At 54.8% G+C, this 27,301-nt stretch overlaps 3 protein-coding genes across 11 annotated transcripts in view; 2 read left to right on the top strand and 1 right to left on the bottom strand.

The window, feature by feature from the left end:
* Nucleotides 1–8,975, top strand: part of LOC115249242 (myelin transcription factor 1-like) — a 12,012-nt gene extending 3,037 nt beyond the window's left edge. For 3 of the 9 annotated variants that reach the window (XM_029834299.1, XM_029834296.1, XM_029834295.1), the window contains exons 6-22: nucleotides 1–117; nucleotides 288–1,589; nucleotides 1,737–1,827; nucleotides 2,441–2,554; nucleotides 2,655–2,872; nucleotides 2,946–3,145; nucleotides 3,219–3,434; nucleotides 3,638–3,786; nucleotides 3,874–3,936; nucleotides 4,291–4,359; nucleotides 4,540–4,602; nucleotides 4,732–4,815; nucleotides 4,881–5,102; nucleotides 6,864–6,955; nucleotides 7,033–7,136; nucleotides 7,364–7,507; nucleotides 8,673–8,975. The exon at nucleotides 1–117 is cut by the window's left edge and continues 128 nt beyond it. In XM_029834299.1, coding sequence (XP_029690159.1) covers nucleotides 1–117; nucleotides 288–1,589; nucleotides 1,737–1,827; nucleotides 2,441–2,554; nucleotides 2,655–2,872; nucleotides 2,946–3,145; nucleotides 3,219–3,434; nucleotides 3,638–3,786; nucleotides 3,874–3,936; nucleotides 4,291–4,359; nucleotides 4,540–4,602; nucleotides 4,732–4,815; nucleotides 4,881–5,102; nucleotides 6,864–6,955; nucleotides 7,033–7,136; nucleotides 7,364–7,507; nucleotides 8,673–8,816 — 3,392 coding nt within the window. In that variant the 3' untranslated portion in view covers nucleotides 8,817–8,975. The remainder of the gene's footprint in view (nucleotides 118–287; nucleotides 1,590–1,736; nucleotides 1,828–2,440; nucleotides 2,555–2,654; nucleotides 2,873–2,945; nucleotides 3,146–3,218; nucleotides 3,435–3,637; nucleotides 3,787–3,873; nucleotides 3,937–4,290; nucleotides 4,360–4,539; nucleotides 4,603–4,731; nucleotides 4,816–4,880; nucleotides 5,103–6,863; nucleotides 6,956–7,032; nucleotides 7,137–7,363; nucleotides 7,508–8,672) is intronic. The other 6 variants (XM_029834304.1, XM_029834303.1, XM_029834300.1 and 3 more) reach the window with 6 other exon arrangements.
* A 1,592-nt stretch (nucleotides 8,976–10,567) lies between these two features.
* On the bottom strand, nucleotides 10,568–19,821 carry LOC115249154 (putative Polycomb group protein ASXL1). The gene is given in 12 exon segments (XM_029833721.1): nucleotides 10,568–13,197; nucleotides 13,199–13,741; nucleotides 13,893–14,859; nucleotides 14,979–15,084; nucleotides 15,181–15,277; nucleotides 15,353–15,519; nucleotides 15,593–15,677; nucleotides 15,783–15,937; nucleotides 16,014–16,209; nucleotides 16,398–16,517; nucleotides 17,084–17,167; nucleotides 19,228–19,821. Coding segments are annotated over 12 exon segments (4,452 nt in total). The 5' UTR covers nucleotides 19,285–19,821; the 3' UTR covers nucleotides 10,568–11,322.
* Nucleotides 19,822–20,949: 1,128 nt separating this feature from the next.
* LOC101071320 (zinc finger protein PLAGL2-like) lies at nucleotides 20,950–27,087 on the top strand. Its single transcript, XM_029833331.1, has 2 exons — nucleotides 20,950–21,364; nucleotides 22,508–27,087. The coding sequence occupies exon 2, from the start codon at nucleotides 22,905–22,907 to the stop codon at nucleotides 24,198–24,200; it is 1,296 nt and encodes a 431-aa protein (XP_029689191.1). The 5' UTR covers nucleotides 20,950–21,364; nucleotides 22,508–22,904; the 3' UTR covers nucleotides 24,201–27,087.
* Nucleotides 27,088–27,301: the final 214 nt, after the last annotated feature.

Here is a 27,301-nt window from a genome sequence, read left to right as displayed (position 1 = left end):
ACGAGGAGGAGGAAGAGGAGGAGGGAGAGGAGGAAGGAGAGGAGGAGGCAGAGGAGGAGGAGGAGCTGAGAGAAAAGAAGAAACCCACCTCAAAGATCAGAGCAGAAGCAACAAAAGGTGAGAGAAGGTTTTATACTGGTTACACTGGGACAGGGCGGAGTGAGGGACTGGTTTTACTGGGGAGGAGAAGAGCTGCTGGAGATGTTGTCTGAAGTCTGCTGCAGCTTCTCACCGTGATGTTGGAGATGATCAAGGAAATAATTTTCATCCACATTTTGAATCTCCAGCAGAAAGTTCACCAGCAGGAGCTCCACCAGACTCAGAGGTTTGTTCTGCAGATGATGGAGCGACTTCAGGGAACCAATGTGAGAACAAAGACGTCTCGCAGGAAGTTGCTGCTGAAGGTCACCAGCAGGAGGAAACAAGTCCAGAGGAGGAGGAGGAGGAGGAGGAAGAGGAGGGTGGCCTGACTACAAAAGATCAGGTGTCGGAGCAACTGGAAGAAGAAATGACGGTCATCAATCTCACAAAAACAAAAGAAGAGGAGAAGAATGAAGAGGACGTCACAAAAACCACCGAAGAAGAGCACCGGGAAAGACGAGAGGTTCCCGAAGAAGCAACAGTGGTGGAGAGGCCAATGATCAACCAGGAAAACTCTGATCATCAGTATTCCAGTGGAGATTACAAACATCAGGCCAAAGAAGTAGCAGAGGAGCAGCAGCAAGAGGAGGAGAAGGAGGAAGAGGAAGAGGAGGAGGAAGAACCAGAAGAAGAGGAGGAAGAAGAGGAGGCAGAAGAGAGGGTGGTCCACCATGACAATGACACTCTGTACACTTTTAGTCCGCACACTCAGGGATCTGAACCTGAGGTGTCACTCAGGGAAGAAAAGATCTGCACCCCCATGACTGAGGAAGAGGAGGATGAGGAGGAACTGGAGGAGGAGCAGGAGGAGGAAAGGCGGGAAGAGGAGGAGCACGGCCACGAAAAGGAGGAGGGAGAGTTGATGATTGAGGAGGACGAGGATGACCAAGACTCCATTAAAGCATCTCCGGCTACAGTGGTCATAGAAGTCCGATCTGAGGAGGAAGATGAAGAAGAAGATGATGATGAAGAAGATGATGAGGAGGAGGACGAGGAGGAGGAGGAAGAGGAGGAGGAGGAGGAGGAGGATGGAGTGGAACAGGATCGTGTCTCAGAAGGCTCAGGAATTACAGATGACTCAGAAAACTGGGACATGAGTCGGGGGAACCTGGGCCTGCTGGAGAAGGCCATCGCTCTGAAGGCCGGGGAGGTGAAGGGCGGTGAGGAGGTGCAGAGCTCCCCGGAGTACCACCCGTACAGCAGCTCCAGCAGGAGCTCGCAGGGCGCCGGCGCCGCCCGCCGCTCCGCCTACTACGGTAAAGGTGAGGGCGTCTGCAGGGCGCCGAGCTACACCGGCACATCCGTCTCACTGTCTCATCCCTGTTCAGACAAGAAGGAAGTGAAATGTCCAACGCCAGGGTGTGACGGGACGGGTCATGTGACCGGGCTGTACCCACACCACCGCAGCCTGTCCGGATGTCCTCACAAAGATAGAGTTCCTCCAGAGAGTCAGTAACTCCCTTCTCTTCTTACAATAACTACAACTAATGCGTTACTAACTCCTTCTGTTCATCTGGGACAGGAGACAGTACTAAAACTACTGCTGACACCCTGCTGTGATCTTTGTGTGTGTGTGTGTGTGTGTGTGTGTGTAGTCCTGGCCATGCATGAGAACGTGCTGAAGTGTCCCACTCCTGGCTGCACAGGCCAAGGCCACGTCAACAGTAACCGCAACACACACCGCAGGTCAATACAACACACACTCACAGACACACACTCACACACAGACACACACTCACAGACACACACACACACACGCACAGACACTCACTCACTCACAGACACACACTCACACACACACAGACACACACACACACACACTCACTCACAGACACACACTCACAGACACACACACACACACGCACAGACACACACACACACACACTCACTCACAGACACACACACACAGACACACACAGACACACGCACACACACACTCACTCACAGACACACACACACAGACACTCACAGACACACACACACACACACACACTCACGCACACACACACACTCACAGACACTCACAGACACACACACACACACACTCACGCACACACACACACACTCACAGACACAGACACACACACACACTCACACAGGTAGTCTCTTCTTCTCTAATTCTACTAACACCCTGGACATGTTGGTGAATCAGCTCCTCTCAGCAGATGTGAGCTGTTCTGTTGTACATGATTGCAGCTGCTCCAGCTGCTCCAGCTGTGAGTCACCTGTGAGTCACCTGTGAGTCACCTGTGTCGCCCCAACCCTAACCCTAACCTGGTGCACCTTGTTCCCCCGACAGCCTCTCCGGCTGCCCCATAGCAGCTGCAGCGAAGCTGAACAAGACGCAGGACAAGCAGGTTCACTTACAGCCGCCGGCCAGCGAAGCTTCTTCCAACTCTGACAGAGTCCTCAGGTCAGACGTGTGTCTGTGTCTCCTACACCGGCCGCAGGTGCACCACTTTGATTTTGTTGGACCACTGTTGTCTCACCACGGGCGCCGGCTTCTCCTGCAGGCCCATGTGTTTTGTGAAGCAGCTGGAGATCCCTCAGTATGGCAGCTTCCGGCCCAACACCGTGACCACCACACCTCGAGCTAACCTGGCCAAGGAGCTGGAGAAATACTCCAAGGTGTCTTTTGACTATGCAAGCTTTGATGTCCAGGTGTTTGGAAAGCGCACGTTGATTCCAAAGACACCCAGCAGCACTGAAACATCACCCAAAGCCTTCAAATGTAAGCGCTGCTCAGCTCCCAGCTCCTGGTGGCATCTGTGTCCTCTCATTCTGGTTCCACTGTTCCCACCCAGCCAAGTCATTCCCTAAGGCCTCGTCTCCCAGTCAAAGCGCATCGGGGGGCTTTTCTAAGAACGCCACATCTTCCACCTACGACTACAGCCAAGACGCAGAGGCCGCCCACATGGCCGCCACCGCCATCCTCAACCTGTCCACCCGCTGCTGGGAGCGACCAGAGAGCCTCTGCAGCGTGTCCAGGGAGCCCTGTTCCAAGGTTCTCTGACTCTTTTCCAGAGCGATTCTCCATGCTGAGCTGTGTCCAACATCTGTGTCTGTGAACCTGGCAGGAGTCCGACATCGAAGTGGATGAGAACGGCACCCTGGATCTCAGCATGAAGAAGACAAAGAGGGAGGGTCTCCAGGCCTCAGAGCCTCCTTCCTCTTCCTCGTCGTCCTCCCAGCTCACTGGAGCCACCTTGTCTCAGGGCCACTCTCAGCCAGAGTGGGAGGAGCCTCTTGATTTCACCACACAAACTGGTGTGAAGGAGGAGGACCATGAAGAGGTACTGAAGAGGTCTCTATCAGATGATTGATAGGTGTCTACAGGCTTCCAACAGCACCTGGATCCCCAATATTACACCTATATTCATGTTGACATGTCCAAACATTGTGTTGATGTGTTCCAAAAAACGTCTGCACTGACACACCTGAAGGTGTTTGATGGCCACCGTGTTCCTCAGCTGTGGCGACTCTTTCCCGTCCCCAGGTGGAGTATGCAGCTCCGTCATACACCTCATCAGATGCTGAGGAAGAGGACCAAGACAACCTGGAGGACAGGAAGTACCCGGGAGAGGTCACGACCAGCAGCTTCAAGGTCAAGTTTCAGGCCAAAGACAGCAAGAAGGAGCTTCTTGTGTAAGTTTGTGCTGAACAAACCTCCAGATGTTCCATCCTGGCACATCTGTTTTCAGCATCAGCTCTGCTCTTTGTCTCGGTCTCTAGATGTCCAACTCCCGGCTGTGACGGCAGCGGACACATAACAGGAAACTACGCGTCCCACCGAAGGTACGAGCTGTGCGCGGACTGGAGCATGTTTCCTTCAGAGGTCTTGGTGTGACTGGACTTGATGTAGTTTTGGACTGAGCTTTGAAGCAGCTGGTCCAGTTATTCCACCACAAAAACATCGTCTGGACCGGCGAATGTGGAGAAATCCACCCGTCTTTGGGGCTGAAGCTTCTTTCTGAGACTGAGAAACATTAATGTCACTTAAGCTGAGATTACGCAAATTCAGCTTTTGATGCCTCCTCAGAGATCAGAGAGTAAATGAATTCCAGTGTTTCCCTCTCCTTCACTCAGACACCCTCTCCTCCATCTGTTTCCCTCTCTGATGTTTTCTCTTTAACCTCTCTGATCTTCCAGTCTGTCAGGCTGTCCTCTCGCTGATAAATCACTTCGGACCCTAATGGCTGCCCACACAGCTGAACTGAAGTATGTCCGCTTTCATCCGTCTCTCACCCCAACACGTTTCCAACACTGTAGCTGCAGCTCTTCTTCTGGCCTCCTTTCAAAGCAAAATTAAGTCTTAATTCCGCAACTCTGAATCTGACCCAGGCAGAAACGTGGTTTTATCCTGCAGCTGTGTGACAGCAGAGACTGTCTGTGTTTCAGGTGTCCGACTCCCGGCTGCGACGGATCGGGACACATCACGGGAAACTACGCTTCCCATCGGAGGTAGAAGCTCCGTAAAAGTCCTCAATCATTTACGACAGGAGAAACGGGTTCTTCACTGTTAGACTCCCGTTTGCCTCCTCCTGCTGTTTCACTCCGCTGAAACGTTGCTAACTTTGCTCCTTCTGCCAGTCTGTCCGGGTGTCCTCGAGCCAAGAAAAGTGGGGTCAAAGCAACACCGACCAAGGACGACAAAGAAGACTCGGAGTTGTTGAGGTGAGCGATCAAAAGAAAATCTTCCTTTGTTGCCCTTCAGAACTAACCCCTACCTCCCCCGCCAGGTGTCCAGTTCCTGGTTGTGACAGTCTGGGCCACATCAGTGGGAAGTACGCCACCCACCGCAGTGCCTACGGCTGTCCGCTGGCAGCACGCCGCCAGAAGGAGGGGCTTCTGAACGGGACTCCCTTCTCCTGGAAGGCCTTCAAAGCGGAGGGTCCGACCTGCCCGACGCCGGGCTGCGACGGCTCCGGACACGCTAACGGCAGTTTCCTGACTCACCGAAGGTATCGGAGCGCAGAAAGTGTTCATCCCTAACCTTGAACTGTGTGATTGATTTCCAGTTGTTTTAAAATGATGTCATTGTTTTTTTTAAAAAGCCATTTATCAGCCAAAAAGCTGATTTAAATATTTCTGTCACCAGTTTGAGTAGATGAAAGCAAGTTTACGTCCACAATGTTCACACAAAGACTTTCCCAGAGCTTCACAAGATAGAACAAAAACAGAGATACATTAAAACAAAAACACTTTATTAAAATAATGAGACTGAGAGATGGAACTCTCCTCATCTGTTAAAAATAATAAAGGTTAACAGCAGCCCACAGGTGTTCAGGTGTTCCACAAGTGAGCAGCAACTAGAAGCTGCTGCACCTGGTCCTGGAGAGCAGGAGCAAACCTCCTCTGAGGACCTGCGGGGTCTGGACGGAGCATACAGTACATACAGTAAATCTGAAATATATATTGACCCTTCGGTGCTTTATAGACAAGTGGTGAGACCTGTAAACACACTCTTCCAATAATAAGTTATAGTTATTCAGCATCAGGTTGGAGGCCGCTGTCATTAGCTTACACTCATATATAGAGCAATGTCATCTGCAAAAAAATGATAGCAAATGATATAATATTCCACAATCTGAGCCAGAGGGAGCAAATAAATGCTAAATAAGAGAGGCCCAAGGACGGACCCTTGGGGAACTCCACAAGTGATTTTCATATGCTCCGTTTCATAATTACTAAGTGGCGCAGAGTAGTTAGTAAGTAAGTTAGTTAGTAGTTAGTAAGACTGAACCAATTTCATGTGCTGCCAGAAACTTACACCATTTTCAAGTCTGTCCAGCAGTTTTTTTATGTTCTGGTTGAGTATTGAAGGCAGCACCAAGATCCAGTAAGACTGGATGAGTCTCTGCTCACATTAATGTTATTCAGCACTTTTATTAGCTCAGTCTTAATTTGGACTTTAACCTAAATCCATTTTGTCCCATAAATGCCTGAAAAGGTTGAGAAAAAAATCATTTTTTTAGTCACATTAATACGCAGTAAAATATAAAGTGAAATTTGTTTATGTACCTGCAGCCGACTGCAATGAACGATCAGTGACCACATCGAGAAGAACAGATAGAAAATAACTAAAAATATATAAGATTTCTTTCATCTGTGTGGTGTTTACACACATTATTGTTCATGAGGTGCAATTCTATAGGAAACAGATGAATTGTTTATTGAGAATAAATTGTCCAATTTATAATAGTCCAGTTTAAAATTGTCAAATTTAAATAATCTGGTTTGAATAATCCATTTTACAATTATCCAGTTTAAAATAGTTCAGTATAAAATTGTCCAATTTAAAATTGTCCAGTTTAAAATTGTCAAGTATAAATCGTCTGGTTTGAATATTCCAGTTTAAAAGTATCCAGTTTAAAATAGTCCAGTTTAAAATAGTCCAGTTTAAAATAGTCTGGTTTAAAATAGTTCAGTATAAAATTGTCCAATTTAAAATAGTCCAGTTTAGAATAGTCTAGTTTACAATTATCCAGTTTAACATCGTCCAGTTTAAAATTATCCAGTTTAAAATAGTCTGGTTTAAAATAATTCAGTATAAAATAGTCCAGTTTAAAATAGTCTAGTTTACAATTATCCAGTTTAAAATCGTCCGTTTCAGGCTGAGAGTGGGGCGGACAGATGGATTGTGGGTAAAGCTCTTGCACCTCTCAGTTTCTGTCCTCAGTCTTGACGCAGGACAACTGGTCCTGATCAGCTTCTCCTCTCAGTCTCTCAGGTTGTCCCAGAGCGTCAGCCAATAAGAAGAAGGCAAAGTTACCTGGAGATGAGTTTATCACTGCAAAGTTTAGAGCCAGCGATGGTAAAAACTAGCTGTTCTTCAAAACCTGTAAAGGTCTGATGCTTCTCCAGAACTGAACAACTTCCCTGTTCTCTCAGTTCTGGACAACGATGAGGACATCAAACAGCTCAACACGGAGATCAGCGAGCTGAACGAGTCCAACTCAGAGATGGAGGCAGACATGATGAACCTGCACACTCAGGTAGGAACAGCCAGGTGGCCCCAGCAGGAGGTCCCCCAGCAGGAGGTCCTTCAGCAGGAGGTCCCCCAGCAGGAGGTCCCCCAGCAGGAGGTCCTTCAGCAGGAGGTCCCTCAGCAGGAGGTCCCCCAGCAGGAGGTCCCCCAGCAGGAGGTCCCCCAGCAGGAGGTCCCTCAGCAGGAGGTCCCCCAGCAGGAGGTCTGGAGCCTGACTATCTGTGTCTGCTGTAGATCTCCTCCATGGAGAAGAACCTGAAGAACATGGAGGAGGAGAACAAACAGATTGAGGAGAGAAATGAGGCCCTGTTCCTGGAGCTGTCGGGCCTGAGTCAGGCCCTGATCCGCAGTTTGGCCAACATCCGCCTGCCGACCATGGTGAGAACACACTGCATACTGGTCATACTGGGACAGAGGGACTGGTCATACTGGGACAGAGGGACTGGTTATACTGGGACAGAGGGACTGTTTATACTGGGACAGAGGGACTGGTCATACTAGGACAGAGGGACTGGTCATACTGGGACAGAGGGACTGTTTATACTGGGACAGAGGGACTGTTTATACTGGGACAGAGGGACTGGTCATACTAGGACAGAGGGACTGGTCATACTGGGACAGAGGGACTGTTTATACTGGGACAGAGGGACTGGTCATACTAGGACAGAGGGACTGGTCACACTGGGACAGAGGGACTGGTTATACTGGGACAGAGGGACTGTTTATACTGGGACAGAGGGACTGGTCATACTAGGACAGAGGGACTGGTCATACTGGGACAGAGGGACTGTTTATACTGGGACAGAGGGACTGGTCATACTGGGACAGAGGGACTGGTCATACTGGGACAGAGGGACTGTTTATACTGGGACAGAGGGACTGGTCATACTAGGACAGAGGGACTGGTCATACTGGGACAGAGGGACTGTTTATACTGGGACAGAGGGACTGGTCATACTGGGACAGAGGGACTGGTCATACTGGGACAGAGAGTCTGGTTATACTGGGACAGAGGGACTGGTTATACTGGGACAGAGTCTGGTTATACTGGGACAGAGGGACTGGTTATACTGGGACAGAGAGTCTGGTTATACTGGGACAGAGGGACTGGTTATACTGGGACAGAGAGTCTGGTTATACTGGGACAGAGGGACTGGTTATACTGGGACAGAGAGACTGGTTATACTGGGACAGAGGGACTGGTTATACTGGGACAGAGGGACTGGTTACACTGGGACAGGGGAACTGGTTATACTGGGACAGAGGGACTGGTTACACTGGGACAGGGGAACTGGTTATACTGGGACAGAGGGACTGGTTATACTGGGACAGAGGGACTGGTTACACTGGGACAGGGGAACTGGTTATACTGGGACAGAGGGACTGGTCATACTGGGACAGAGGGACTGGTCATACTGGGACAGGGGGACTGGTTACACTGGGACAGGGGAACTGGTTATACTGGGACAGAGGGACTGGTCATACTGGGACAGAGGGACTGGTCATACTGGGACAGGGGGGGTAAATGACTTTCTTTTTCCAGCAGGAGCCGATGTCGGAGCAGAACTTCGACACGTATGTTGAAGCTCTCACTCACATGTTTACCAATAAAGACTGCTACCAGAACCCGGAGAACCGGGCTCTGCTGGAGTCCATCAACCAGGCCGTGAAGGGCATTGAGGTGTGACGCAGGGGGCGGAGCTTCAGTGACCACATTAACCTTTCTTTTCCTGAGCCTTTAGAAACTGTATGTAAATTGAATTCTTCTCATTTGTCATTGGTTATTTGCTTTTCTTTGATGTTTGCATGTTGCTTTATGATGGCACGGGTGAATGGGTGATGGGTGAATGGGTGATGGGTGAATGGGTGAGTGGGTAATGGGTGAGTGGGTGATGGGTGAATGGGTGATGGGTGAATGGGTGAGTGGGTAATGGGTGAATGGGTGAGTGGGTGAATGGGTGAGTGGGTGAATGGGTGATGGGTGAGTGGGTGATGAGTGAATGGGTGAGTGGGTGATGGGTGAATGGGTGATGGGTGAATGGGTGAATGGGTGATGGGTGAATGGGTGATGGGTGAATGGGTGAATGGGTGAGTGGGTGAATGGGTGAATGGGTGAATGGGTGATGGGTGAATGGGTGATGGGTGAATGGGTGAGTGGGTAATGGGTGAGTGGGTGATGGGTGAATGGGTGATGGGTGAATGGGTGATGGGTGAATGGGTGAATGGGTGATGGGTGAATGGGTGAATGGGTGATGGGTGAGTGGGTGAATGGGTGATGGGTGAGTGGGTGAATGGGTGATGGGTGATGGGTGAATGGGTGAGTGGGTAATGGGTGAGTGGGTGATGGGTGAATGGGTGAGTGGGTGAATGGGTGATGGGTGAGTGGGTGATGAGTGAATGGGTGATGCGTGAATGGGTGAGTGGGTGATGGGTGAGTGGGTGAATGGGTGATGGGTGAACGGGTGAGTGGGTGAATGGGTGATGGGTGAACGGGTGAGTGGGTGAATGGGTGATGGGTGAGTGGGTGATGAGTGAGTGGGTGATGATGGTGGGTGTGAGCAGCTGTGGGTGAGTGGGCGTGGCAGGAGTGGGCGTGGCAGGAGTGGGCGGTCCCTGTGAGCGTGAGGCCACAGACGTCAGTATTTAGCCTGAGCCGATCACATTCGTGCACCTCCATCAATAATGTCGATAGTGTTCCATGAGACGTGATGTTGCACCTTCAGGACTAGTTTGTAGCTTCATTCTTACTATTGCTGTGAAACTATTTAAGTATTTTTCAAATGTTGGTTTAATAGTGTTTAATATATTTATTCATTTGTGCTGTGATATTTTTGTTGGCCTATTTATTGTTCCTTCTGTTTATTTATATTATTTAAAAATTTTACCTAAAGATTTTAAAATGGTGATCAAGAGGATGGAAGCGTTTCCTCTACTGTTGAACAAAGAGGAAATATTTTAAGATATCAACTATGAATTGTTTTATATATTTTATTTATTTAAAAAAACACTGGGATGTTTTTAAGTGCAAATATTTTGTAACTGAAAGTTTTTTAATAATTTTCTAAAGCTTTTTGTGCTTCTGTTTATATGATTTCTTTTATTTTCACAAACCTTTGAGTAAATTGCAATACTCCGTTAATATTAAGCTGCACATTATTTGCTATTTATTTGGTGAAGAAGAACAAAGTGATGGTGAATATTTATTTGTATCGTCTGTGTTAATGACTGTGTGTGAATTAGTCTTTAAGTTGCTCTTGAATAAAAGGTGACCTGCAGTAAACGTCCATCGGAGCCTTTGGAACTTTTACACCAGGTGACTTCAACAGTCATGAAATTAAGCAGGTAAAAGTAGGCGGAGCCACAACGGCACCTTCAGAGTGAGATAAAATGCCTCATTTCCAGCGTGGGGGGGGTCTCAGTAAAGGAGGCACAAACCGCTGTCGTTTACTCCTTTTAATGGTTAAAAAAATACTTCTTTGCGCAAAGAGACAAAATTCGTCGCCGTCTGCCGAGGAAACGAGGACCCAAAACAATGATGGCCACCGCGTGACGAAGGTGGAATAAGATGAGGTAAATGTTTGTGAGTAAAACAAAAAGGCACAATTTACAATCCATTATGCCTCAAATTCACAATAATAATAATAATAATAATAATAATAATAATAATATAAACAGAACAACAATAATAACAATAATACCATCAATACAACTGGGCAAAAAATCTGCAACAACCCAAAAATACAGATCAGTTGTATAATACAAGGCAATGCTGCCTGGGGGGCCCTCAGGTGTCTGTAGTCTCCGCCCCCCCAGCCCCACACCCGAGGAGGGGCCTGTGGGGCCCCTCAGGTGTCTGTAGTCTCCGCCCCCCCAGCCCCACACCCGAGGAGGGGCCTGTGGAGCCCCTCAGGTGTCTGTAGTCTCCGCCCCCACACCTGAGGAGGGGCCTGTGGAGCCCCTCAGGTGTCTGTAGTCTCCGCCCCCACACCTGAGGAGGGGCCTGTGGGGCCCCTCAGGTGTCTGTAGTCTCCGCCCCCCCAGCCCCACACCCGAGGAGGGGCCTGTGGAGCCCCTCAGGTGTCTGTAGTCTCCGCCCCCCCCGGTCCCACACCTGAGGAGGGGCCTGTGGGGCCCCTCAGGTGTCTGTACAGTCTCTGCCCCCCCCCCCCGGCCCTCAGTGCACCGGCCCCCAACTATCTGACCACTAAACACGACACGCACAGCTTGGAGGGCCCGATGCAGTCGTCGTGGCAGAAGGCGCCGCAGCCCTGGCACATGATCATGGCTTTGAGGCGGCAGGAGCATTTGAGCGCCACCTCCTCGGCGGCGCTGTCGGCGAAGGCCTGGATGCTGAGGCCGCCCTGGCGGGGGCGCAGCTGGAGCACGCCGTCCGCCAGGCTCCGAGAGAAACCGCCATTATCCACGACGGACACGTTGGCTGTGTAGCTCAGTCCGCCGCCGCCCCCCCCCTTGGGCAGCTTCCCGTACAGGAAGGGCAGCGAGGAGGCGGGGGAGGGCGAAGGGGAGGACGAGGACGGCGAGGTGGAGGAGTAGGACACTTTGTTGTGCTCCTTCTTTGCCATCCTGGCCAAAGTCATTTCCATGTTCAGGAGCCCCTCCATCGCCCCCCCACACAGGTAACTGTCCATGGAGCTCCCAGGTTCCTTTTTGGGAATGTGCAGGGGTTTAATGGGGGCGGATTTGGCAAGCGCCTGGCAGGGGGGGCGCACCGTGGCCTCACTCTTGACTGGGGGTCCAGGAGACAGCCGTTGCTGGTGATTCGGGGGAGGAGCGGCTTGCGGGGACCTCCAGGTTATCTTCACAGGTGGGGCAACTTCGGTGGGGCAGGGGTCCCCGTGAGGAGGGGAGGGGCCATCGGGCATTGTACGCTGCAGCCGGTCCGGCGTGGCCCCCTGGGAGGGCTGAGGTCCATGCAAGTCTGTTATGGCCACGGACTCCAGGCCGGTCTGAGAGTTCAGCTCTGACTTGTTTCTGTATGCTGGCGATGAAGAGGAGGATGAGGAGAAGGGGGGGAGGGGCGTGATGACCGGCACGGCCCCGGGGGGCTGCTGGGTCTGATACCGGGCTGCAGCTGGGATCTCCGGGCGGCCTGTGGGAGATGTGCTGCTCAGGTCTGGACTTGAGGTCTGGGCCGAAGCATCGGGATGGTTTGGTGCCACGGTCCTGGTGCCCGCGGGCCTGAGGCCCGGCACGCGGCTGATCTCCAGCCTGTTTGCAGAGTGTGGGGGCAGAACCTTCTCCAGGGGCAGACTACCCTGCAGCAGCTGGGTGACCAGAGGGTTGTTGGCCTCCACAGTAGACACGGGTCTGGCCGGACCAGACGCTCCTCTGGGTTTCAGATCTACTTGAATCGGCTCGTCGGCGTGTCGGGAGACCCTGCACCCGTCTCCAGGCTCTGTCTTGACCACAACGTTGGTGTCCCTCAGCCCCTGTGGAGGGGCCTGGTGGTCCTGGGACTGGGGGAAACAGGGCTGAATGACACTGTGACCCTGACGACCAGACGTGTGGGCCTGGATGACGGGCTGCTGGTTATGAGGAGGGGGGCTGCAAATGACCAACTGGCCGCTTCTCTGGTTGCTTCTCTGGGGTCCCCAGTCCTGGTCCAGGTGGTCCTCCTGACCTTCATTCTCACAATCAGAAGCAGTTTCAGTGGAGTCACTGTGTGTCCCTCCATCGTCATCTTTGTCCACTGCAGAGTGTTGTGAAGAGCGTGGCCCCACGTGGGGTTTCTCCTGGGGGTCCACATGCTGGGAGCTGTGCTGGATGACCCCGCCCAGGCCAGACTCCTTCTCCAGGACTTGATCTTTGCTCTGACAGGCCAGGGTATGAATAACATCAACGCCCTGAGCCCCGAACCTGGGAAGGGAATCAGGGATGGAGGTGGGAACCAGTGGGGGCTTCCCAGACACGCGCTCGGTCCCCTCAGGGGGGGGGCTTTTGGGTGGACTCGGGCAGAGAGTCGGGCCGTGGAGAAATGGGGCCAGTTGATTTGTCTGCAAGTCCTTCAGAGGAGGTCTGAGTGCTGGCGGACGCTGCCTGTACTTCCCCAGCCGATTCTGAACATTCAGCCGGTTCCTCCAGAGGGGACGTGGGGGTCGGTGGGGGGTCCAGGGACAGTGTTGTTGAGGTGGTGGATGGGGAGGGAGACGAGTGTTGCTCTGGGTCTACATTGGGACGCTGTAGTTGTGTTCCAGACGAATTAGCGTCCGAAGACGATCCCTGCTCCTCCATCCGACCACCTCCCCTTCTTCCTCCTCCTCCTCCTCCTCCTCCTCCTCCTCCTCCTCCTCCTCCGGGCTCGATAGGTCCCGGATGCTCTTGTGCTCGTCGTCCACTGCTGCTATCCGGTACCCCAGCAGCAGGCCGCACCCGGACCCCTGACGGTGGTGGCCCGTCTCCAGCGGCCGCAACAGCAGCAGCGGCCTCGCGCTGGGCGCGGGCTTGCTGGGCGCGGGCTTTGATGTCCGCCAGTGTGCGGGCGCCCCCCGTCCCCGGCCGCCGCGACCCCTCCCCCGGCGGCACGATGCGGGGACAGATCTGATACGTGGGGTGTCCTTTGACCCAGGGAGGTTTGATTCTGGACAGTTGAATCTGAAGAGAGAGGAGAGACATTGATGAGGCACAAGTAAGAACCGAGGACAAAGGCTCCAAACGCAGCAGCTCTGATGCAGCTAAGAACGTTCCATCTGCTGCTAGATTAGACATTTTAACAACAACATTTCACCAAGCGCGTGCTTCTCACCCGGATCGGCGGCACCCTGGGCTCTTCTGTTGTCGGCTGCGGCTTCTCTGAACTGACACCGTCAATTGTGGTACGAAAGGACTGACGGTCGTCAAGCCGCGGCCTCTTTTCGGGGAAGGTCTGGGACTCCTCCGGTCTCCTCTTCTGGTCCTTGAGCTGAGAGCTGGGCGCAGGGGTGGAGGCGGGGCTGGCGGAGGGGCTGCTCTCCCGGCTGCTGGTGGCCGTTCCGCCAGTGATGGAGGTGGCCACAGAAGCGGCGTCGTCCAAGGGATCGACCGCGACCGCCACACTGGAGGACGCGGAGGAGGATGAAGAGGAGTCCAGGCCCGTGGCAAACGCTCCCTGTCTGTCAGAGGGCGAGGAGGGCGAGGATGCAGGTGAAGATGTAGATGAAGAGGAGGAGGAGGAGGAGGACGGGGAGGATGTTGAAGCCAATATGGGCGTGGCCTCCTCCGGTAGCAGGCAAACGGGTACTTCCTGCTCTTCGTTGGCGCTGGTGGAGGCGGGGCTGGGACTTGGGCTCGGGGTGGGAGTAGGGGTGGGGGTGGGAGGTGGCACCGTGACTGGCTCCGGGGTGGGCGTGGCCTTTGGCTCCCCACCGACACTCTCGGGCGGGATCTCCACGCCGTCCTCAGCCTGCAGCACCACCTCGCCCTGCACCACGGTGCCGTCGGCCGTGGGCGAGCCCACAGACACGGAGGACATCTCCAACGTGGCGCCGGCCTCGGCTGCTTCCGTGGCCTGCAGGGTGGAGGTGGTGGCCTTGCAGCGGCTCCGGCGGGCCCTGCGGCGAAGGTCGGCCCGCGTGCGTCTCCTCATCCTTCCGTCTCTCCTCCGTCGACCCACGCTGCGCCTCTTGGGGGTGACGCTCCTGACCACACCCACCTCGCTGTCCAGAACAGTGGCGGAAACTTCGCTGGCATCGCTCATGGTCAGTTTCAGAGACTCCTCCTTGGTCAGGCCCGATCTACACACAAACACACCCATGTCTGTCTGTGCATCGCCGTTACCATGGTAACGCTCAAATGGCGCTCCTACACTAATATTCTGAGTGGACTGAGCCCCCCCCCGAGGAGCTCAACTTACTTCTGTCCATGGTACTCCTCAAAAAACTTCTCCTTCCACACTTCCACTTTCTTCTCTTTCTCCATCTCTTGTCGGAAGCGCACCTGCATCTCGTGTGTGAATTCACCTACAGATCAAAGAGATCAAAGCCGTTAAGTCTACCCAGATCAAAACAAAGGGATGGAACCTGCTCCGGAGGTTCTGGGCTGACGGGGCAGCGTACCCTCCGCCAGCCTCTCCTTCCAGCTCTGGGAGGCGTGGGTGAAGAACTCATTGTTGAGGGCTGAGCTGCTCAGCCTGGCCATCCCATCAGGCCCGATCTGTGAGGACAGAGTCACTGAAGGTAAAACCGTTCTGCAGACACACCGGCAACGAGCCGCCTGTGGGGGTCCTACCTGTCGGTCCACCTCGGGCAGCAGCTGCAGCAGCTGCTGCTGGGACTGTGGAGGAAAAGCAGCAAAGGTGCGCACGTTGATGAGCGCTCGGATGTTAGTGTTGACCAGGATGGAACCGGGCGTCTCGAAGTCCACGTCCAGCCCTCCACGGTTCCTCTTCATGGGTCCTGTCACAGAACAAACAGGCGTGACTCTCCTCCTCCTGGCGTTCATGGACCACGCCCCCGCGGGGCGGCGTACCTGGGGGGACATGTTCTCCGTTGACTTTAAGGGGGGTGAGGACAACCCGGGGCATCATTACGGCCTTCTTCCTCTGTCTCCCTGACTGGAAGAGCAGAAGCAGGTTTGTTACGTCCATGCTCAGAAACAGTGGCGGAACAGTGCTGGAGCCCCCACAGTCCCCCTGGGGGGTCCCTGCTGGCACGCTGACCTGTCTGGAGCGGCTCAGTCTGGTCTGGGTGTGCTGGGTCTCTGTGCGCCCCTGCTGTCCCGCGGCCCTGCTGAGGCGGGTCTGGGGCTGGCTGCTGCAGGGCGCCGGCGGTTCCGTGGAACAGGAGGCGCTGGACGAGCTCTCATCCACCGAAGCTTCAGAGGAAGGACACAGGCGGTTATTGCACGCAGGCGTCCCGCAGGGCTGCCTCTGACACCAGCTAACACACACCGTCGTTGTCGCCACTGGCCGTGGCCGTGGTCTCGCTGGAGTCGCAGCTCTCCTGCTCGGCCGCCTCGGTGGGCGCCACGGGCGGCGGCGCCGACCCAGAGGTGCTGCTGCTGGACGCGGGTGTGCTGCTGCTGCCCGTCGCCTCCGCTGGCGTCTCCGGCTCCGGCGCCGTCTTTGTCCACTGCAGAGCGTTTTTCTGCAGAGCGAGACGGATCAGTTATTCCTATGCAACTGGTTATGGCGGTATGGTCACTGGTTCGGGTGGTTCTGTCTTGACCCAGGAGCACAGAGAGCAGGTGGAGGACGTCCTGGATCAGCGTTCTGGACCCTGGGTGTACCCGAGTGTAATTAGCCGTCGGCGTGCTCGGACAGTCGGGTCAGTACCTTCAGAGTGAACAGGCTCATCCGTCCCGGCAGCTTGAAGAAGATGCTGTTCTTGACTCGATCTCCTCGGACCTGAGAGTGCAGCATGGTGACCAGGCAGGCCAGAGGAGCCGTCCCACTGCAGACACACACAGACGCTCAGGCCCTGCTGGTGGGCCGCGGTACTGCAGCTTCCAAAGCTTTACAGCCGCTCGGCAGCACAAGATATAAACTCTCAAAACCAGATATAAACTCTCAAAACCAGATATAAACTCTCAAACCCAGATCTGTCAGACCAGACCAGCAGCGTCCCAGCTTACCTCCTGTGTGGCGCAGCAGCCGTGCAGCAGCAGCCGGTCATGAGGAGAGAAAGAACAAGAGTCTGACAGCTGATCAGACAAAACCAAGAGTCAGTGAGATGTTGGTGAGCAGCAGTGGTTCCTCTGGACTGAAGAGCAGCTCAGACTGATCAGCTCTGCTGCGCTCTTCACGCCGCGTGACTCATCTGGTCTGGAGGTCAGAGGTCGTGGTCACAGCAGACCACTGATCAACGCTGCTGCAGCCCCTCAGTTCAGAGCCAACAGGAAACGGTGGTAGTCCTGGGCCACAGCACTACTGTGTGTGTGTGTGTGTGTGTGTGTGTGTGTGTGTGTGTGTGTGTGTGTGTGTGTGTGTGTGTGTGTGTGTGTGTGTGTGTGTGTCTCTGACCTCATCTCCTTCAGCCCTTTGGTCTGGATAACGTGCAGAATCTGTTTGGGAGTCATGGGAGCATCTGAGAAATTCTCCAGGACCTGGAGGAGAAAACAGCCCATAAATCTCTTCTTCTTCTTCTTCTTCTTTCATCTCAACGCTACCGAAACGTCTTTAAGCTGCTTGTTTGGGGATTTTCAGCTCACAACACTTCTGACTGGTGAGTTTACATCAAGCCATTTTATTTTTTTATTCTGGTCGTCATGGAAACGCAGCTCTTTTTGAAAACCTCCCAAAATGCAGAAATATTTAACCACTGATATCAAATCAGCCGTAAACTGTGATTTTCTCGTTTATACCGTTTAAAGACGTCATTTGTTGCGTCTCTGGAGGTTTAAATATATTTTGGTCATTATTTAGAACCTATAACTTCAGTATTTCCCTCACTAGACCTCCCCTCTGAAGGGTCCCACATGTGAGACGGTGCTGGACGCCTGCTGCTTCTGCTCGGGACTCGAACCTGCAGCCGTCGGTTGGTCGTGTCTGCTAACAGGCTGCAGCGGGACACCTGGGCCAGGACACCTGGGCCAGGACACCTGGGCCAGGACACATGAGCGGGACACCTGGGCCAGGACACCTGGGCCAGGACACATGAGCGGGACACCTGGGCCAGGACACATGAGCGGGACACCTGGGCCAGGACACATGGGTCAGGACACATGAGCGGGACACCTGGGCCAGGACACATGGGCCAGGACACATGGGTCAGGACACATGAGCGGGACACCTGGGCCAGGACACATGGGTCAGGACACATGAGCGGGACACCTGGGCCAGGACACATGAGCGGGACACCTGGGCCAGGACACATGGGTCAGGACACATGAGCGGGACACCTGGGCCAGGACACATGGGCCAGGACACATGGGTCAGGACACATGAGCGGGACACCTGGGCCAGGACACATGGGTCAGGACACATGAGCGGGACACCTGGGCCAGGACACATGGGTCAGGACACATGAGCGGGACACCTGGGCCAGGACACATGGGCGGGACACCTGGGCCAGGACACATGAGCGGGACACCTGGGCCAGGACACATGGGCCAGGACACATGAGCGGGACACATGGGCCAGGACACATGGGTCAGGACACATGGGCCAGGACACCTGGGCCAGGACACATGGGTCAGGACACATGAGCGGGACACCTGGGCCAGGACACATGAGCGGGACACCTGGGCCAGGACACATGGGTCAGGACACATGAGCGGGACACCTGGGCCAGGACACATGGGCCAGGACACATGAGCGGGACACCTGGGCCAGGACACATGAGCAGCAGGACACCTGGGCCAGGACACATGAGCAGCAGGACACCTGGGCCAGGACACTCGCCGTCCAGGTCCACGTCCATTCTGGCCAAATCTCCGCTGGTTTCACTTGTCCGCGACTTAATTTATCGGCTCCAGGTATCTACCCGGACCCCCCCACCCCATCCCGCTGGCTAACTGAGCATTTCATGTAACTCAAGGCAAATTCAAAAAAGTAACAATGGTGGTGGCTCGGCTATCAGGACAGAGACGTGAGCCAGGAGCACCGGGGCTGGCCGGGTCTCCTCACACAGGCCGTGGTGAATATCGATGGAGACAACAACCGTTAGCTGCTGGCTAAGCTAATGTTAGCTTGCGCTGTGGTCAACAATATTAGCCGGAATTATGCGGCGTTGGTGTTAAAGGAGTGTGGTGCGGTTATCTAGACCACATTTCACCGACAACTCAATCATATATTGAACATAAACATGCCGCTGGAGCATAATACACCATCGGTTGGCCCGATATTTAGCCTAAAGCTCGCTATCCTCCTGCCTAGCAAACAAAGAGCTGAGGCTACGAGGAGGACGTTAGCGTGCTAGGCAGCGTTAGCTTGCTGCGTAGGCTTTTCCGTCCAACTAAAACAGACCCGTCTTTATATCAAAAGCAGCCTCTTGTCGCCGGGAACTCTGTGAAACGCGAGCCGCTCGCGGGCTCCGCGGGAGCGGGCGCAGTGACCGGCCGAGAGCCGAGCGGACGGCGGTCGTGAGCAGAATCCCCAAACACAACAACACACCTGAACACACGAGCCCATGAAGGCATCACGAGCAGCCATCGGCGGCGTTTACCATGCGAGCCGCTTCAGCCCAGGTGCGCTCCTTCTTCCGCTTCTGCTTGTCCTTCATGGCGGCGCTGCGGTCCTCGTTCGCCTGCGGAGCCTCTACAAAGCGACCTCGACGCGCTGGCGGTGGGGCGAAATGGCGAAGGGCTCCCGGCGGGTCTGGGAGGCTGGCGGAGTCGCTGCGGTGCTGGCTGCGGGGTGCGGGGCCTCTCCGCCGTACAACGAGCTGCGCGCCGGGCGTGCGTGCGTGTGGACCGCGGGTCTGCGGGGCTCCGAGCTGCTGCAGGACAAGCCTCCGTGGAACGCAACGAGGGGGTCAAAGGTCAGCGCCTCCGCAGGAACGCAAACATCTGAACACGCGCATCACAGCCGCCTGGTGAACGAGACCCCTCCCAGCAGCGCGAGGTTCGCGGAACATCCGGGACGGTGCGTGACCACGCGGGAGGTGTTGGAGGCGACTCACGCACCTTCTGACCACGCTCAGGGACACGCGCCTGAGGGATCACGTCCCTCCCGCCTGGATCACCTGGGTTTCTCACCTGTGCGCGAGTCACCGATACAAACCAGGTGTGACGGGGCTTTTCGAGCCCGTCCAGCTCAGACGTTCTACTAGAGAACCTGCAGAGGCGTCGGCCGAGACGCTGCTGAAGGTTCTGGGTTCTGCTCCTCGGCTCCAGGGGCTTTTCTCTTTGGGTTCCATCCAGGTCCAAAGACACCTCAGGTGTGTCTGCTCACGCAGCCGGTCCTGCTGAGGACAGCGAGCCAGAACCCACGTAGCCACGGGTTCTCCTGCTGGTTCTACTACAGGTTCTCCCACTGGTTCTACTACAGGTTCTCTTACGGGTTCTCCTGCTGGTTCTCCCACTGGTTCTACTATAGGTTCTACTACAGGTTCTACTATAGGTTCTCCTACTGGTTCTACTATAGGTTCTCCTACTGGTTCTACTACTGGTTCTACTACAGGTTCTCCCACTGGTTCTACTATAGGTTCTCCTACTGGTTCTACTACAGGTTCTCCCACTGGTTCTACTATAGGTTCTCCTACTGGTTGTACTACAGGTTCTCCCACTGGTTCTACTATAGGTTCTCCTACTGGTTCTACTACAGGTTCTCCCACTGGTTCTCCTATAGGTTCTACTACAGGTTCTCCTACTGGTTCTACTACAGGTTCTCCCACTGGTTCTACTACTGGTTCTACTACAGGTTCTCCCACTGGTTCTACTGTAGGTTCTCCTACTGGTTCTACTACTGGTTCTACTACAGGTTCTCCCACTGGTTCTACTATAGGTTCTACTACAGGTTCTCCCACTGGTTCTACTACAGGTTCTCCCACTGGTTCTACTGTAGGTTCTCCTACTGGTTCTACTACAGGTTCTCCCACTGGTTCTACTATAGGTTCTACTACAGGTTCTCCTACTGGTTCTACTACAGGTTCTCCCACTGGTTCTACTACTGGTTCTACTACAGGTTCTCCCACTGGTTCTACTATAGGTTCTCCTACTGGTTCTACTACAGGTTCTCCCACTGGTTCTACTATAGGTTCTCCTACTGGTTCTACTACAGGTTCTCCCACTGGTTCTACTATAGGTTCTACTACAGGTTCTCCCACTGGTTCTACTACTGGTTCTACTACAGGTTCTCCCACTGGTTCTACTATAGGTTCTACTACAGGTTCTCCCACTGGTTCTACTACAGGTTCTCCCACTGGTTCTACTGTAGGTTCTCCTACTGGTTCTACTACAGGTTCTCCTACTGGTTCTACTACAGGTTCTCCCACTGGTTCTACTACAGGTTCTCTTACTGGTTCTACTATAGGTTCTCCTACTGGTTCTCTACTGGTTCTGGTTAGAACCAAGTCAGCTTTGAAGGTTCTGGCCAGGCTTTAGAAATGAACATTTATTCAAAGACGGGTGACCTCTGGGCGGAACCGGACCCGAACACTCGGGCCAGTCCAGGCGGCTGAAAGTCAACTGGTTTTGGGGAGCTTCCACTGGCGGTGACGTCACTCTCCCAGAATGCATGGCTCCCAGCGCGGCGCCACCAGTCCAGGCCCGGACTGAGACAAACACCGCTCAACTCTTCCAAAAATGTCCATCTGGACCCGGAACCGAGGCTGGACGGGGACTTGGTGCGAGGCCCACTCGGTGAGTAGCGTGTGTTCGGTGTGGGTGAGGCCGGGCCGGAGTTTGAGCCAGTTGGGGAACATTTGCGGAGTTAGCCGCAACTCCGGTCCAACTCCGCGGAGCCACATCTTTTGTTTTTTGCGCTTTTAAGGCGGCGCACAGACCCGCAAAGTTCACGCACACTCGCTGCAGCCTCCGTTCACGCCGTCGTGCGGTCGGAAAGCGGGGCAGCACCACCGCAACCGGCCCAGCAACACGGCCAGCTTCGCCTCCGCCGCCGACTTTTGTGCGCTCCGCTCGGCTAGCAGAGAAACTTAGCCCCGGTGTGGACGCGACCCCCGTCCCGCTGCCGCAGCCCCCCAGGCGGCTACAGTCCGCCCGGAGGCGCCCAGGCTGCGCGTTACTGCCCGGCTTTAGATGCGACCCCTGAAGTGACCCAAAGTGTCCGAAACCGTCAACTTCTAAACTGGGCTCCATGTTGAGGACCCACAAGATGGCACTGCAGCCCCGGGCCCGGCCCCCGGCCCCGGGCCCCGCAGCAGCCTGGGCTCCGCTTCTCCGTCGGAGCCGCCTAATTCACGAACCCCCCCTGAATGAAAATGAAGCTGCATCAAGGATTCATTCCTACAGGGATTGTAGAACCTAGACAAATGTCTGGTCCCTCACCAGACCCGGTCTGACCTGGGTCTGGACCTCCATCAGACCGGGTCTGATCTGGTCTGGTCCTCCATCAGACCTGGTCTGACCCGGTCTGGTCCTCCATCAGACTCAGTCTGACCCGGTCTGGTCCTCCATCAGACTCAGTCTGACCCGGTCTGGTCCTCCATCAGACCCAGTCTGAGCCGGTCTGGTCCTCCATCAGACCCGGTCTGGTCCTCCATCAGACCCGGTCTGACCCAGATCAGCTCCAGCTGCTTTACATGACCAAGACTTCCCGATAAATAAATAATTGTTATAATAAACGTTATAATAATCGTTATAATAAACGTTATAATAATCGTTATAATAAACGTTATAATAATCGTTATAATAAACGTTAACAACTGTCAGCAGATGAGCTCCAGCTGTGTTTTCCTCTCGTTTCTTCCTCCTGGCTTCAGAAGACCTGGACAAAGCCCCGGGTCCGTTCGGACCTTCCTGGCTGACTGTGTTTCTGTCCTGCAGGTCTGCGGAGGTTCTGACCCGCTTCCTCTGTGACTGCTGAATACTGACGCCGACCCGAGCCCACACAGAGCTCTTCTCAGGGACACACAGATCCAGTCAGAGCTTCCCAAGCTCCTCGTCTCCGCAGCCCTTTCGGGGTTGCTATGGCAGCTGCTGTCGCCCGGACCCAGAGCTGGACACAGGCTGCCTCAGTCGGGCAGCACAGGCCGCCAGTCATCGCCACAAAAGCCCGCCACACCGTCAACGAGCAGCACTTGGACGTCCTTGGAGCACGCTAACGAGCCCCGGGTGTTCTGATGGTCGGGAGGATCCTCATGAGTCTTGTCTGTGTCTGCTCAGGCTCTTGGCCCGTGTCCCCGTGTGGCGGTAGAGCCGCCGCTGTTCCGTCTGTCCCGCCATGTTCCACCAGCAGGACCATCTGAAGAGCCAGCTGCAGGACGGCCCCCCCCCCAGCCGCCAGCTCTTCCACTGCCAGGAGTGTGGGAAGCAGTACAACACCCAGCTGGGCTACAGGCGCCACGTGGTGGCGGCCCACGGGGGCGGCGCCGCCGTGCCCTGTCCAGAGGGGGCGCCATCGCTGCTGGAGCACCTCGGCAGCCACATCGACCGACCGCCGCCGTCCGAGGTGGGCGCCAACGCCGCCGTGCCCGTGAGAGAGCGCAAGTACTCGTGTGAGAGGTGCGACCGCCGTTTTTATACTCGCAAGGACGTGAGGCGCCACGCCGTCGTGCACACGGGCCGCCGGGACTTCCTGTGCCCGCGCTGCGCGCAGCGCTTCGGCCGCAGGGATCACCTGACCCGTCACCTGAAGAAGAGCCACGCCCAGGAGGCGGGGCTGATGCCCCCCTGCACGCCCATGGCTGCCGCCGCCCCTGCCCCCGCCCCCCAGTGCCCAGTGAAGGAGGAGCCTAGTCCCGTTAACGCGGACATTAGCACGGTCCCCAAGGACACGATGGACACCTACTCCAGGGACATGTACAACTCCTACCCCATGGCCAACCCGGTCCCTGGACTGGGCCCCCCTCACGGCCTCATGCAGGGCTCCCTGGCCCCCAGCATGAGCGTGGGGCGCCACATGACCCCCCAGTCCCACCACCACCACCTGCAGCCCCCCGGGACGCCGCAGCAGCCGCAGGCGCCGCAGCCCTACAGCAACGTGAGCCGGTACCAGCATGGATCTACCTCATACCCACGTGCTGAAGTGGACAGTTTCCTGCTGGACCTGCAGAGCGCCCCCCCACCTCACCTGAGTGCGGCCAACTCCTCTGCCTCGTCCTCTGCCTCCCCCCAGCGTGAAGTGCTGGGTGAAGGGGTGGGGGGCAGCGGCGACCCCCACCTGCTGTCCAGGAGTCCTGCGATCGCCTCCGCTGAGCTGTCCTGCACCACGAACATGGACCTGGGGCCCCTGCTGGGATTCTTGCCCTTCAGCCTGCCCCCCTACAGCCCCCACATGGGGATGGGTGGGTTGGTGATGAGCTACCCCCCTGCGACCACCAGCAGTTCATCTCCATCCCCCTCCACCGGGCTGTCCTCCCAGCCTCCAGGGCCCTTCCCTTTCTTCCAGCCCCCCCAGGCTCATGTGGCCCAGGGCCCCGGGGGCCACAACCACAGCCAGCTACCTCAGTCGTACAACAGCCCTGCGATGAGCAGCTCCAGCGCTCTACCTCACTACTACCAGGCCTTTCAGCAGTGATGAAGAGATGCGGCTCTTCTTCTTCTCACTCCCGCGCGTAGCTCCAGTGCTAACGATGCTAATGCTAGTTATTTTCTATGAACACAACACATCACCTCATCAGTATTACCTCATTATTTAATTAGCAAGCGTGACCCTTTTGAGCAAATGCAGATGTCATTGCAACCAAAATGGAGAAATCCTCTTCAGTCCATGCACTTGAGCCCCCCCCCCCCCCCCCCCCCCCCAGGAGTTTGGTGTTGACTGTTACAGGAGTCTTTGAACGCATCACGCGTGCATTAACCTGAAACTGACTCGGTCTCCATGCGATGAGCACCGACGGCGGCCGTGAGGAGGCCGCGGCGTCTGCTGAGGGCGGCGGCGGCGAAGCTGCCCCCCCCCTCCCCCCCCCCCCGGGAACATCAGTGAAGTTTAGCAAAGTTCTCAGTTTCAGCAGCTGTTGAGATTTTAGCGTTCCTGATTTGAGCTGCAGTTTCCAGCCAGCAGGTTGTTTTTCCTCTTTTATTAGCATTAATAGTTGAAAAGGCACTTAGGTTTTATTTTAATTAGGATTTTAAACCGTTCAGGCGTGATGGGACTTCATGTTCCACTGGATCATGTGTCGCCAGTGGAACCAGCTCCCCCCCCCCCCCCCCCCCCCGCCCCCCCGGCCAGGCTACTGACCTCAGAGCTGCTCAGGTGTTCAGACGGAAGCTTTACTTCAGGCTTGGTGATGATGGGATGGTCTTCAGGAGGAGCCTCCATCCAACACCTGCAACTGGTTCCTGCAACATGAAGCACCTGAAGCTCTGAGGAAGTCCCCAGATAAGCTGAGAGAACCAGAACCAGAACCTTTTCTGTCCTCACTATAAGGAACACATAAAGCACTTTGCGGTATGGTGAGCGTTGCTACCAGATCCCCCTGATCCACCAGATCCCCCTGGTCCACCTGATCCCCCCGGTCCATCTGGTTCACCAGATCCCCCTGATCCACCAGATCCCCCTGGTCCACCTGATCCCCCCAGTCCACCTGGTCCACCTGATCCCCCCCGTTCCACCTGGTCCACCAGATCCCCCTGATCCACCAGATCCCCCCGGTCCACCTGGTCCACCTGATCCCCCCGGTCCACCTGGTTCACCAGATCCCCCTGATCCACCAGATCCCCCTGGTCCACCTGGTCCACCTGATCCCCCCGGTCCACCAGATCCACCTGGTCCACCTGATCCCCCCGGTCCACCTGATCCCCCTGATCCACCAGATCCCCCTGGTCCACCTGATCCACCTGATCCCCCCGGTCCATCTGGTTCACCAGATCCCCCTGATCCACCAGATCCCCCTGGTCCACCTGGTCCACCTGATCCCCCCGGTCCACCTGGTCCACCTGATCCCCCCCGTTCCACCTGGTCCACCAGATCCCCCTGATCCACCTGGTCCACCTGATCCCCCTGATCCACCAGGACCTCTCTGTTTCTGCTCTTCCTGACCTTAGCAACAACAGGAAGCTTCATAATTCCAACCTTTCCAGAGCACTTGAGGACACGAGACGCTGCGCTGCCGCCGGTCCTGAGACGATGTGGCGCCGGGTGACACAACAGGTTCCACCCCCCTCACACACACACACACACACTCACACACACACACACACACACACACACACACACACACACACACACACTCTGGCCTCCTCTCTGCTGTAAGCATCTCAGGAAACGTAGAGCTGGGGAGTAATAATGTTTGATAGAGGCCTCCGCTGCAGTGGACAGACGAAGGACACGTGGACGCGTCTATGGGGACTGAAGGACGACAGCTGGCTGGTCGGGGGCGACCGCTTCCGCCTCACGCCACCGTCTGATGCTGGATCCAAGCTCCAGAGTGTTGCACCAATGTCTTAAATGCTACTGCCGAGCCTCTGAAGAGTGTCTGACCTCTCGACAGGGTTGAAGCACTTAACCACATTTGATCTGTTCCTCCAACCACGTAGAATCGTGGCTTTTTCTTTCATTTCTATTTACTTGTAGTTATTTTTGGCTCCTATTTGTGCCATTAGTTTGAAAGTATAAAAGTAGATTTTTTTTATGAATCTAAACTCTTTATTTAGCATCAGATATTGGCATTATAATTCAAACTTTCTACCTCTACTTTGACATATATCTTTCTGCAAAAGAGAAATAATTAGACATAGTTTTAACGTGTAATTAGGCAGTTTTTACCACTGTTGAGTTCAACTTTGAAGGACCAGGTACACACATATCTCAGTGGTGTATTGTTCTTTATTCTTGCCTTTAATGGTGTTTTTACTTACTTACTACCTCAGAAGAGACAGGAGACTGTCGATCTAACTGCAGAAATGTCTGTGTAGAGTTTTATTTTTGTCAGAAGAAGCACATGTACTTTGTAGTCCCGTAGTTTTTTACTGTAAGCTCAGAACAGAATCCCGCGTGTACATATCGGCTCTGCCTCTTCGGTCTGGAATGGGACGTCGGTTCAGTCTCCTCCGCTCTCCATTTACACATCCTTCAATGGGAATTGCCCAGGAAGTGCTGACACGTTGGACTGGTTCTGGTTCCGGTTCCGGAGCCTTTGCTAGCTGACGCTGCTCTATTATTGGCCTCTTCACCACAACAGCTGCAGCTGAAGGTTAAACTTCACGTGGAGTCATTCCAGACTGAATGTAGAGACAGAAGGTGACGAGCAGAAATCTGGGCTTATTTGGTCACTACAGTGGGTCAGTACTGACGTTTGTCTGCATCTGGGTCGGCTCAGAACCACTACAGCTGCAGCTTTCCCCCCCTTTCTCTTAGAGGAGTTTTTGTGTTTGTATCATCACTTCATAGATTAGAGGAAGAATTGTCATTTTTCTGATTGTCTGGGTAAAAGATAATACAAAATAAATGATTTAGTTTTCCACTGTGTCCAAGCTGCTTTGTCCTGGGACACGTCCAGGCATCAGGACGGCGAGGGTAACGGCCGCGGGACGCTCCCCCCCCCCGATGACTGGACGTGTCCACAAACCCAAACGTGGCGTCGCACCTCTGGGGGTGTCACAAAGGTACGACCACATCGCTGCAGCACAGGTGTGGGGGGAGCACCTGGACGGAGACGGGGGGCCGGAACCATAGAG

This window comes from Takifugu rubripes, chromosome 3, assembly GCF_901000725.2.
Source record: "Takifugu rubripes chromosome 3, fTakRub1.2, whole genome shotgun sequence".
NCBI classification, from domain to species: Eukaryota; Metazoa; Chordata; class Actinopteri; order Tetraodontiformes; family Tetraodontidae; genus Takifugu; species Takifugu rubripes.
This window is presented reverse-complemented; position numbering and strand designations above follow the sequence as displayed.

What these genes read in the sequence shown, in the direction of transcription:
- LOC101071320 (XM_029833331.1), top strand. Translation starts at nt 22,905, where the DNA reads ATGTTCCACCAGCAGGACCATCTGAAGAGCCAGCTGCAGGACGGCCCC.